The 13,820-nt window shown below is 38.5% G+C and overlaps 1 protein-coding gene across 1 annotated transcript; it reads right to left on the bottom strand.

Moving 5' to 3' along the window:
• Positions 1-5,274: 5,274 nt before the first annotated feature.
• gdf2 (growth differentiation factor 2) lies at positions 5,275-10,272 on the bottom strand. Its single transcript, XM_062054947.1, has 2 exons — positions 9,893-10,272; positions 5,275-6,313 (listed from the first exon to the last, which is right to left on the bottom strand). The coding sequence occupies exons 1-2, from the start codon at positions 10,245-10,247 to the stop codon at positions 5,427-5,429; spliced, it is 1,242 nt and encodes a 413-aa protein (XP_061910931.1). The 5' UTR covers positions 10,248-10,272; the 3' UTR covers positions 5,275-5,426.
• Between the last annotated feature and the right edge of the window lie 3,548 nt (positions 10,273-13,820).

The following is a 13,820-nucleotide window of genomic DNA, read 5'->3' as shown; positions in this document are numbered from 1 at the left end:
GTTTAACTCTTATCTTACTGACAGGATGCAGTGCGTCTCCCATAACAATGTGACCTCGGACTATGTCAAGGTAACGTGCGGAGTTCCCCAGGGTTCGGTTCTTGGCCCTGCACTCTTTAGTATTTACATGCTGCCGCTGGGTGACATCATACGCAAGTACGGTGTTAGCTTTCACTGTTATGCTGATGACACCCAACTCTACATGCCCCTAAAGCTGACCAACACGCCGGACTGTAGTCAGCTGGAGGCGTGTCTTAATGAAATTAAACAATGGATGTCCGCTAACTTTTTGCAACTCAACGCTAAGAAAACGGAAATGCTGATTATCGGTCCTGCTAGACACCAACATCTATTTAATAATACCACCTTAACATTTGACAACCAAACAATTAAACAAGGCGACTCGGTAAAGAATCTGGGTATTATCTTCGACCCAACTCTCTCGTTTGAGTCACACATTAAGAGTGTTACTAAAACGGCCTTCTTTCATCTCCGTAATATCGCTAAAATTCGTTCCATCTTGTCCACTAGCGACGCTGAGATTATTATTCATGCGTTCGTTACGTCTCGTCTCGATTACTTTAATGTATTATTTTCGGGTCTCCCTATGTCTAGCATTAAAAGATTACAGATGGTACAAATGCGGCTGCTAGACTTTTGACAAAAACAAGAAAGTTTGATCATATTACGCCTATACTGGCTCACTTGCACTGGCTTCCTGTGCACTTAAGATGCGACTTTAAGGTTTTACTACTTACGTATAAAATACTACACGGTTTAGCTCCAGCCTATCTCGCCGATTGTATTGTACCATATGTCCCGACAAGAAATCTGCGTTCAAAGAACTCCGCTTATTAGTGATTCCCAGAGCCAAAAAAAAGTCTGCGGGCTATAGAGCGTTTTCTATTCGGGCTCCAGTACTCTGGAATGCCCTCCCGGTAACAGTTAGAGATGCTACCTCAGTAGAAGCATTTAAGTCCCATCTTAAAACTAATTTGTATAATCTAGCCTTTAAATAGACCCCCATTTTTTAGACCAGTTGATCTGCCGTTTCTTTTCTTCTCTCCTCTTCTCCCCTGTCCCTTGCGAGGGGGAGTTGCATAGGTCCGGTGGCCATGGATGAAGTGCTGGCTGTCCAGAGTCGGGACCCCGGGTGGACCACTAGCCTGTGCATCGGTTGGGGACATCTCTGCGCTGCTGACCCGTCTCCGCTCGGGATGGTTTCCTGTTGGCCCCGCTGTGGACTGGACTCCCGCTGATGTGTTGGATCCACTGTGGACTGGACTTTCACAATGTTATGTCAGACCCACTCGACATCCATTGCTTTCGGTCTCCCCTAGAGGGGGGGGGGGGGGGGGGGGTTACCCACATATGCGGTCCTCTCCAAGGTTTCTCATAGTCATTCACCGACGTCCCACTGGGGTGAGTTTTTCCTTGCCCGTATGTGGGCTCTATAGTTATAATATATATATATATATATTATATATATATATATATATTATATATATATATATATATATATATATATACATATATATATATATATATATATATATATATAGTATATATATATATATATATATATATATATATATATATATATATATATATATATATATATATATATATATATATATATATATATATATATATATATATATATATATATATATATATATATATATATATATATATATATATATATATATATATATATATATATATATATATATATATATATATATATATATAAAAAATAAATACTTGAATTTCAGTGTTCATTCATTTACACATATACACACATAACACTCCTCTCTACTACTTGCCGTAGTTTTGAAGCAATGCATGATGGGAATGTGGATGTTGTGTGTCAGTGTATTAACGTGCCGGCTGGAATAAACACACGCTGAGAAATAGCTCCGTGCCTGCCTACTTTATGGGTTATAGATAAACCTATGGATAACGGAGACATACTGTATATAATAGTCTCCTTCTGGTTGTGTGTGCAGTTGCGCACTGAGCTCCAAAAGCCGTAGATGTTATAACGTGACTGGGCCGGCACGCTGTTTATATGGAGGAAAAATGGACGTGACGACAAGCTGTCCTCACTCAGGTCCGGCTGGAAATCGGGAGAAATTCAGGAGAATGGTTTTCCCGGGAGAGGCACTGAAATTCGGGAGTCTCCCGGAAAATTCGGCAGGGTTGGCAAGTATGTAAGTGATATTGTTATTATAGACGCCAATGCAGATGGACTATTTTAGCGCCACATTGATAGCAGTGAGCTAATGCTATCTTACGCTGCTATTGTTGACACACTGAGTCGACGGCTGCTTCTGCTTCGTCTCTAGATTATATTTCATGCATCTCTCACCTGGTAGTAGACAAATGTGGCCATGGTCTGACAGGCTGCTCGACTTTGACGTCCCCCGAGATGGTCAAAATAAAACAAAGTGTTTGTTTTATTTTGGGTTGTTATTGTTAGTTTGTATGTTTAGTACCTAGCAATGCTGCGGATGCTACAGTGTCACAAGGAAACTGCATCCATCACTCGGCTTTTGCTAGCGTCTCAATAAAGCTGCATCCGCTGGGAAGCTGTCGTCTTCTAAAACGTATTGCTCATCGTCTTTTGTGTTTGGGCTCAAAAATATTCCCAAAGTAATCGCTGTTGGCTCTCACAAAATCTGCTTGATTAGCATTGTTGTTGATGGGGAAGGGATCTTTGGTTCCTAGAGCGACGTCACGTGATCACCTGACTGGCTCCCACATTATCTCTCAAAATGGCTCGGGAACCTCTGATATTTATAATATTTTGATCATATCTATTTATTCGCAAACTTTGGAAGTCTTTTGGTGTCTTATATATATATATATGTATATATATATACACTACCGTTCAAAAGTTTGGGGTCACCCAAACAATTTTGTGGAATAGCCTTCATTTCTAAGAACAAGAATAGACTGTCGAGTTTCAGATGAAAGTTCTCTTTTTCTGGCCATTTTGAGCGTTTAATTGACCCCACAAATGTGATGTTCCAGAAACTCAATCTGCTCAAAGGAAGGTCTGTTTTGTAGTTTCTGTAACGAGCTAAACTGTTTTCAGATGTGTGAACATGATTGCACAAGGGTTTTCTAATCATCAATTAGTCTTCTGAGCCAATGAGCAAACACATTGTACCATTAGAACACTGGAGTGATAGTTGCTGGAAATGGGCCTCTATACACCTATGTAGATATTGCACCAAAAACCAGACATTTGCAGCTAGAATAGTCATTTACCACATTAGCAATGTATAGAGTGTATTTCTTTAAAGTTAAGACTAGTTTAAAGTTATCTTCATTGAAAAGTACAGTGCTTTTCCTTCAAAAATAAGGACATTTCAATGTGACCCCAAACTTTTGAACGGTAGTATATATATATATATATATATATATATATATATATATATATATATATATATATATATATATATATATATATATATATGTATGTATATATATATATATATATGTATATATATATATATATGTATGTATGTATATATATATATATATATATATATATATATATATATATACTGTATATATATATATATGTATGTATATATATATATATATATATATATATATATATATATATATATATATATATATATATATATATATATATATATATATATATATATATATATATATATATATATATATATATGATAATGGCTTCAATATAAAGGCAACTTGTTTTTCCACTCTACTGGTACTTTAAGTTAGAGGTACCACTGTGTGTACAGTATATACCAGGGGTCGGCAACCCGCGGCTCCGGAGCCGCATGCGGCTCTTTGACCACTCTGATGCGGCCCAGCTGCATACTTGCATACGATTTTCCCAGGAGATTTATGGATCTCAGTGCCTCTCCTAGATAACTCCCAGGGCAAATATAATCCTATTTTCACTCTAATTACTAAATTAAGGGCGTTCCCCAATTGCACTGCAGTACTTGTCCTCTATAGCATTTACAAACAGCGTGCCAGCTCGGCCACATGTTGTATGTAGCTTTTACTTGCACATGCAGGAGACAGCAAAGCATACTTAGTCATCAGCCACACAGCTTACACTGACGATAGCCGTATAAAACAACTTTAACACTGTTACGTTACAAATATGCGTCACACTGTGAACCCACACCAAAAAAGAATGAAAAACACATTTCTGGAGAACATCCCACCGTAACACAACATAAACACACCACAACCAATACCCAGAATCACATGTAGCCCTAACTCTTCCAGTCTAGATTATACACCCCCGCTACCACCAAACCCCGCCACACATCAACCCCCCCCCCCCCCCCCCCCCCGTGCGTCGGTTGAGCGGAAGAGGTAGGGCTGCATGGGATTCTGGGTATTTGTTGTGTTGTGTTTATGTTGTGTTACAGTGCAGATGTTTTCCAGAAATGTGTTTGTCATTCTTTTTTGGTGTGGGTTCAAAGTGTGGCGCATATTTGTAACGTAACAGTGTTAAAGTTTTTTTATACGGCTACCGTCAGTGTAAGCTGTGTGGCTGCTGACCTAGTACGCCTTGCTGTCACTGACGTGAGCAAGCTGAAGCTGCATTCTACATGTGGTCGAGCAGGTACACTATTTGGGCAGGCTGTAGAGGGCGCCAAAAGCAGTGCCAGCACGCCCTGATATTCGGGAGTCTCATGGAAATAATGAGAGGGTTGGCAAGTATGACGCTATCAAGCGCCATTCATTCAGAACTCGCGGGCCGTACTAACATCAAATTTCCACATCAAAGTGCGTGCCGGTGCGTGTGTCTGAGACCCCTGGTTAACATAGCACAAAGCAATTTAAGCTTTGTATGCGGTGTTTTTCATTTTAAATTAAAAATTTTTTTTTTGTGGCTCCCATTATTTTCTTTAATTTGTGAAACTTGCCAAAATGGCTCTTTGAGTGGTAAAGGTTGCCGACCCCTGGTATATACTGTATGAACATAACAATGTTCATATTTTTTCTAAACAAACATTTATCCACGTTGGACACATGTGGACATGTGACTCCTTTTGTGTGATGAATGTGCTATTTTACTCCGGAATAAAACCCTTACTTCCAGCGGAGTGTGCATAACATTTGGTGTCAGTAAACTCTCCGTCATGTTTTTTGTACTGATTAGTCCTCCATATTGACTTGTTTACTTCTATAGCATGTCACTACACATGTCATTATGCTACAAGGACAAACTGTCCACGTTTCAGGGGTTTGAGTCGTTTAGTGCTGCAGGTGGGTTAATTGTGTTAACATTTTTAATTCGATTCTGAATGATGATTTATGAAATCATTCATTTTGACGGCCCTATTTTGTACTGTTGATGTGTACTTGTAGTAATAATAATGTGCTGCCGACAGAAATAACAGTTGCATTGTTTCTGACTACCTGCACCCGCACTCTGCCACCTTCATCTCCTCATACAAGTATCTAATCGTGAGGCGTCCGTTCTCCTGATACATGACGGTGATCGGGTCCAGTTTGATGGGAACGCAACAAGCCATGTTAGCCTTCTTGGGGTTTCTTATGTTCATCAGCGTCTGGATGAGGGCGTGCTTGGACGGGGTGGATTCATCCGTCAGCGGGTGGTAACACAATCCCCGGCATTCAAAGGCGTCATATTCCGGAGGCGCCACAATCCAGCTGTCCCAGCCGATGTCTCTAAAGTTGACTTTGAGGGACGTTCGCCTGCAGTATTCCCTTTCCGCCTTTCTCCTCTTCCGGCGATGCTGAGCCCCTGGAATCTGGTTGGTGAGCTGACCCTCTGTGTTCCAGTTGTTGAAGAAGATGGTTTCTTCTTCATGGAGCATCATCTCTCTTAGTTCTTTTTTGGCCTCCCTTCGCCTGCTGCTAAAGTCGTCCGAGAAGACGATCAAAGCTGCCGAAGTGTTATCTCCGACTGACACGCTCATGCTCAGACAGCCTTCATCGCCGCTACAGTCATTCCCTTCCACCACTACATCCAATCCAGTTAATCCGTGGCCCAAAATGACGCCATTCTGCATCGCTATGGTGACGTCCAACGTTGCCCACATGTTCTGATAGCTGGTCAACTCTTTGCAAGCCAGTATTTGAGGCATGGATTTCTGTTCATGGCCTGTGTAGACAGTGACGGAGGCCTTGTAACTGTGGAAGGTGGCCTCTGACCTAGCATCCGGGAGGAAGAAGAGCTGTAGTTCAGCAGTGGTGACCCTTTCATGGCTGGGAATGCTGATGTTGAACAGCAGCCTGTATCTCCACTCTGTGCCGTTTGTCACAGAATGGGTGATATCTGCAAGAGAGATAGGAAGAGGTCAGTGCATTCATGCTCAACAATAACTGTGGATTGAAGAGGAAATCAAAATATACAGAGAAGCCGCAGGGCCAATTTGATTGGTTTATTAGAGTAAAACCTTTTATTAGGATATTACATCGTTAAGTACATTTACGCAGGGCTTATAAATATACAGTATCTTGAAATTATTCATTAAAAAAATTAATACTTTGGTTTGACTATCTTAAATCCCATCAACTAAAATCTCGGTGCAAACTCCATCACAACAAACACAGATAGGGTGACTAATATTGCGGCCAGTGTATATTTTGGTCATTGATTTTTTTCATTTTATGAATGGGACTTGAAAAACAACAAGCAAATGGTTCATTTTGAAATACAAAACAAAAGAATTAAAGAAAAAAAATTATATTTTTTCTTGTCAAAAAGCAATAACCAGATTTTAAAGAACGGTTTGATTTAAATTTCATATTTCATATAACAAAAACGAAAATCACCAGTCTGCAGAAACTAAATAAATGACCAAAAACAGGTGTTTAAAAAATATATATATTTCGAAACAGGGGCTGAAAATTGCAGACAGCAGACTGGCTTGTCCGCGGCAAAAAACAAACAAACAAAAAAACATCAGTAGATTTACAGCAAAAAACTGGCAGCTCAGGTACCAGAATTTTACAGAAAATACCAATTAATACTTTTATATCAACAGTAATTCGGTGTAAAAAAATATTGTACATTTTAAGTGTACAATATTGTACAACAATAGTGTACAAAAAACAAACGGTGTACATTCCAGTGTCAGAATGTAAGAAAACATTTGATTCTGGTTAGAGATGTCCGATAATATCGGCCTGCCGATATTATTGGCCGATAAATGCTTTAAAATGTAATATCGGAAATTATCGGTATCGGTTTCAAAAAGTAAAATTAATGACTTTTTAAAACCTCGCTGTACGGAGCGGTACATATCCGGTAAAACACGGACGTAGTCCAGTACACTCTGGACTGAAGCTGTGTGCCTTCATTGTTTTTGTAGCTGTTGTTTTGAGGCATGTTTAAAAAAAATAAAAAATAATGCACTTTGTGAAAGTCAAAGTATAGTATTTCCCATAGTTGTAATGGGTATCAGGATTATCTCAGGGAGAGCATGTCCCAAATTCCAAGCTGTTTTAAAGCATGTTAAAAAAATAATGCACATTGTGACTTCAATAATAAATATGGCACTGCCATGTTGGCACTTTTTTCCATAACTGGAGTTGAAGTTGTTCTCTTATTTTGGAAAACATTGTTTTTGATTGATTGATTGAAACTTGTATTAGTAAATTGCACAGTACAGTACATATTCCGTACAATTGGCCACTAAATGGTAACACCCGCATAAGTTTTTCAACTTGTTCAAGTCGGGGTCCACGTTAATCAATTCATGGTAAAGTTAAATTTTTTAATGCATCCAGCGGGGCATCACAACAAAATTAGGCATAATAATGTGTGTTAATTCCACAACTGTATCGTTCGGTATCGGTTGATATCGGAATCTGTAATTAATAGTTGGACAATATCGGAATATCGGAATATCGGATATCGGTAAAAAAGCCATTATCGGACATCTCTAATTCTGGTCCATTTTTTGGGGACTAATGAAAACAACCTTAACTCTAAATATCGAATGAAATATACGCCGCAAAGAGATCGATTCTCACAGCATGCTTTTTGCCAACCTTTTGTAAACAATTGCTCAAAATTCATGTTTGGAGTTGTTATTTACAATCCTGGTAGTAGTAGTAGTTGCCCTGTGTTTTGCCGTGTGATGGTTTATTATAATTATTTCTTTTATGACACCTTGAGTCATACTGTTAAGTTGAGTAATGACGTGTCGCCAACTACTGTTACAATGTACAGTCATGCTGTTGTTACGATAGAATATATAAACAATGATAGCTAATGTTTGCTATCCAAATCGCTGTCATTAGCTAACAACACACAGAGCTAATGCACGTGCACGTGTTACATGGGTATACGCAAAGTTCATCATAACGTCCTAAAAGCCGTAGGAAGGCGAGATATGATGTGTAACATATTGGAAAGTTAACGCCCTCTAAGCATCAACCAACAAGATGTTATACTGTAGGTATGAGGACATTATTAGTTTTATGTTCGGTGGATTAAATCATTATATCTTGGAGTATTGATGTCCTCTGTACTTAACATAAATTGTTCCGAAAGTTTACTACTCTCAAAATATATTTTCAACAAAAAACAATCGGGGGATACAAACACAGGGTCAAAGAGATCACAAACCTGAATGCATTCTTCAAAAAAATAAAATAAATAAATAAATAAATGTTTTATTTATTAAAAAAAAAAAAAAAAAAAAAAAAATATATATATATATATATATATATATATATATATATATATATATATATATATATATATATATATATATATATATATATATATATATATATATATATATATATATATATATATATATATATATATACTTATATACATACACACACACACTTACACAGTATTCTTTAATTTGCACTGTGGTGATGGTGTGACAATAGTTTTACAATTAATCAATCAATCAATCAATGTTTATTTATATAGCCCTAAATTACAAGTGTCTCAAAATTAACCACTCTTCACTGCAATTAATAACTGATAATAAATCATATTGAAATTTGAGCCATAGATATTGCATGAAAGGCTGCAATGTGTACCACTACGCTATCACCAAGATCTCCGATAAACCCAATAACTGGTTTAAAAGGTAACTCATTTAATTCAATTTAAAATCCCAGCTGGCATTCCTTGCTATACGGTGTTACCCAAGGGTCTGTCCTTAGCACCCTTTTGTTTATCAACCACCTCATCCCTCTTGACCATGTAGAGTTTAATAAATACAGGGCTGTGAATCTCTGGGCACCACACGATTCGATTAGTTTCGATTTTTGGGGGGTAAAAATTCGATTCAAAACAATTCTCGATTTAAAATCAATACTTTTTAATAACACTGGGTCCCAGTTCTATTATTAAATACATTCCTCTATAAAACATTTAAACAGCTCTAATAAATGTCTATATTACTAAAAAGAAAACAGGTTTTGTTTAAAAAAATAAATCGACCCAAACATTTAATAAAGTCAAATACAAATAAGGCAACAGGAGAAATATCCCACACTTCTCTTTTCTAAAGTAGACCTGTACAGCAGATATGGACATCTCCATCAACTATATGATTCGTCTGAGTGGCTGGACAGGACAGATTAAAAGAAACCAAAATTTTTTTTTTTTTAATCGATTAAGAATCGTTACAAATAAGAATCACCACTAATTTAAAAACAATTCTTTTTGACCCACCCTAATAAATACCACTCAAGTTTCACACCCAGCTTTACCTGCCCAACAATGTTAACATAAACATAATTATATTTATTCATCAATAGTAAAAAACTAGCCCGTCCAGACTGATATTGCTGCCCCCAATAAATTCTAATGCATTGTAAAGATATTTCACTTTGGATCACAGCTTTACCAGACAAACATCATGATATTAAACAAGCGAACCTTGGACACCGAAGCTTCGTATGACATCCGACTGAGGGATCGCCGCGCTGTCGGACGCATACTTGTTGTAGAGTTCCATCATGAACTGAGGAGGGTAAATCTTTCCGTGTTCCTGCGGCACATCGGAAAGGTTGAGTTTCCTCAGGAAGTCTTCTTTCATGGTTCCGAGGAGGTCTTCCATCCTTGAGTCCATGTCTTCCTCCTCCAGAAGATCCACCTCTGACTGCTGGAAGTGAAATCCTCTAAGGACCTCCTCGTTTTGAATGTCATTACCGAGTGGCTTGCAGGTGCAGGAGCCTGTAGAAAGCACCAGACTCAAACAGACCTGAAACAAGAATGTTCTGGAGTTGTGCATTTTTAAATGATACTCTTTTTAGGCCAACGACTTCCTTGCTTTGTGGTGGTAATGTTGGACAAAGGAGATACCCAAATGAAAGGACCATAGCAGTGAGGTCCATTCCCATGCTCCAAAGAATAAACACGGGGACTCGTGTCAACCAAAATAGTAGCACAGCCATGCTTATCGCGGCCATTGATGACTTATTTTAAGCTTTGTTATCATTAGAGGGCTGGCTGCTAATGAAGACTCTGTAAACACTTGACGGCGATAATGAGGGAGGTCCTGGAAACTGTGAGGTTACTTACACACAGACTGCTGTCCATCAAGTATTTTTTTCCAACTCAAGGGTGAAAGTGTCAAGAACAGCGGAAACAATACCAAAAATGTCTATTTAAATAAACATGATTGCATTCTTTATAGTTTTTCACTGTGGGGACCCATGTCACTCTTTTGTGCGACGTCAAAATGGGCTTGTGTCAACCAGAAAATGCAATAAAAATTGAACATTCAACTGTTAAAATACACTACCGTTCAAAAGTTTGGGGTCACATTGAAATGTCCTTATTTTTGAAGGAAAAGCACTGTACTTTTCAATGAAGATAACTTTAAACTAGTCTTAACTTTAAAGAAATACACTCTATACATTGCTAATGTGGTAAATGACTATTCTAGCTGCAAATGTCTGGTTTTTGGTGCAATATCTACATAGGTGTATAGAGGCCCAATTCCAGCAACTATCACTCCAGTGTTCTAATGGTACAATGTGTTTGCTCATTGTCTCAGAAGGCTAATTGATGATTAGAAAACCCTTGTGCAATCATGTTCACACATCTGAAAACAGTTTAGCTCGTTACAGAAGCTACGCAACTGACCTTCCTTTGAGCAGATTGAGTTTCTGGAGCATCACATTTGTGGAGTCAATTAAACGCTCAAAATGGCCAGAAAAAGAGAACTTTCATCTGAAACTCGACAGTCTATTCTTGTTCTTAGAAATGAAGGCTATTCCACAAAATTGTTTGGGTGACCCCAAACTTTTGAACGGTAGTGTACGTGTGTCTGTAGAAGCCACATACAACATGTGACTGGGCCGGTACGCTGTTTGCATGATGAAAAAGCGGATGCGACAACAGGTTGTAGAGGACGCTAAAGGCAGTGCCATCACGGCACGCCCTCAATATTGTTGTCCGGGTGAAAATCGTGAGAAATTCGGGAGAATGGTTGCCCCGGGAGATTTTCGGGGGGTGCACTGAAATTCGGGAGTCTCCCGGAAAAATTGGGAGGGTTGGCAAGTATGCTTAGGAGCAAGAGATAAGAAACAAATGCAAAAGCTAAAAAGAGACATCACTGAGACAAAGGAGGGCATTTGAGCGAGAATGAAATGAGATGTCTGAGACAAATGGGATCATTAAAAGCAGGGTACACCCTGGACAAGTCGCCACCTCATCACAGGACCAGCACAGATAGATGGAGAACCATTCACATTCACACGCTAGGGACAATTCAATTTTACTAATCAGCTGACCCATGGCTGGGAGAATGGGAGAACATGCAAACTTAACACAGAAAGAACCTGAGCCCAGGATTGAACCTAGGACCTTCTCGCTGTGAGGCACAAGCACTAACCACTGTGTCATCAGTTAACCTCTAGAAAGCTAATGCACGTTAAAAGGTCTCAAAAAGTGTCTTTTGAACATATCATGGATGCTAGGGTTAAGTTTTGGATCTCGGAATTGTAGTCAATGAGTTACAGTATATGGTGTGTGTGTAAGAAATCAACACATTAGGTAGAATATGATGTCAATAAACCATTCTGACCATATATCCATATTGCCTGAATTAATTATTTTCTAAAATTTTGGCATGATTGAGGTATACTTTAGTTAAAATGTGCCATTTAAAATGCATTACTCAATTTTATTTTTTACTGAGATAGAAAAGAGACACATCTGAGAACTCAAATAGTGAGCAGTGAGAGACACACCAACTATATCTCCCACTGAGATATAATTGAGACATATACACAAGCCTGGAGCGCCCTAAGTGGCTGATCCGTTGGCGGTCCCATCTAGCGGGATTGTGCCGAAAATGTAATTTCAGTTCTTATGTGTCTTGTACATGTTAAGAATGGACAAATAAAGCTGCTCTGCTCTGCTCAGTGATCTTGTGGGTAGAGTGTCCGCCCTGAAATCGGTAGGTCGTGAGTTCAAATCCCGGCCGAGTCATACCAAAGACTATAAAAATGGGACCCATTACCTCCCTGCTTGGCACTCAGCATCAAGGGTTGGAATTGGGGGTTAAATCACCAAAATGATTCCCGAGCGCGGCCACCGCTGCTGCTCACTGCTCCCCTCACCTACCAGGGGGTGGAACAAGGGGATGGGTCAAATGCAGAGGATCATTTCACCACACCTAGTGTGTGTGTGACTATCAGGGGTACTTTAACTGTAACTTTATATTGGAAACCAGCTCATTCATTTCTCATTTGTGTCTGTTAGACAACTTTGAGATCTCTCACAGTGCTCACTGTGAGACTTATTTCTCAGGAGACACATTTGCGAAGAATGAGAAAACTACTTTGGTCTCGATTAGTGCTCTGTTATGTCTGGGAGATATAAGTAAGACACAAATGAGATCTCATCTTCTTGGCTCAGCTACGGGAAAATGAACTAATCTAAAGTTAGTTAGGTAGTTACTTGCCCTTTGAAAGAGACTGAATGAAGAAACAACATGACTCTACTTTTTAAGGAGGCCATTACTGAAATCATAAACCTTTAAGGACCATTTCAAGTTAGTTGCTAACACACTCCAGCTAGCTCTCGCTTCAGCTCACCCCAATTAGCAAAATGGGGCTTGAGGCTACACAAAACAACAAAACAAATAATAAATGTCATTGACTTATTTTGCCAATGCTTTGATATTAATTTTAAACAAACATGAGAACTTACCAAAGTGGTTTACATCACGTTTGTTTTCTATTTTGTGGATGCTAACCAGGCTAATCTAAACCTTGTTAAGCAGTTATTAGCCCATAGTTAGCCTATGAAAAGGTTAGTCAGCTACTGTATTAGCCCATTGAAGAAGACTGAATGAAGAAACAATGTCATTCAAATTTTTAAGTATGTCATTACGGGATTAAAAATGTTTTAGAACCATTTCAACTTAGTTGCTAACTCCAGTTAGCTTTAGCTCACCCCAATTAGCAAAATGTGGCTCGAGGTCATTGAAAACAACAAAACAAATACAAACTATCCTTGACTTTGATATTTTTTGTCAATGCTGTAATAATATTAGTTTTGAACAAATAACATGAAAACTAAAGCTTGTCAAAACGGGTTTAGATCACAATTGTTTTCTTTTTTGTAGATGCCAACTGAGATAATCTGAAGCTAGTTTGGCGATTACTATACTAGTACATGGAAGGCGACTGAATTAAGCGACAAATGTGATTCTACTTTTTAAGTACGTCTTTAATAAAGCCGAGATTGTTTAGGAACATGTTAGGTTAGTTGTTAACCCCAAATGAGCAAAATGTGGCTAGAGGTTACGGAAAACAACAAAACAAATACAAACTGTCCTTGACTTTGATAT

Source organism: Entelurus aequoreus, linkage group LG08 (genome assembly GCF_033978785.1).
Source record: "Entelurus aequoreus isolate RoL-2023_Sb linkage group LG08, RoL_Eaeq_v1.1, whole genome shotgun sequence".
NCBI classification, from domain to species: Eukaryota; Metazoa; Chordata; class Actinopteri; order Syngnathiformes; family Syngnathidae; genus Entelurus; species Entelurus aequoreus.
This window is presented reverse-complemented; position numbering and strand designations above follow the sequence as displayed.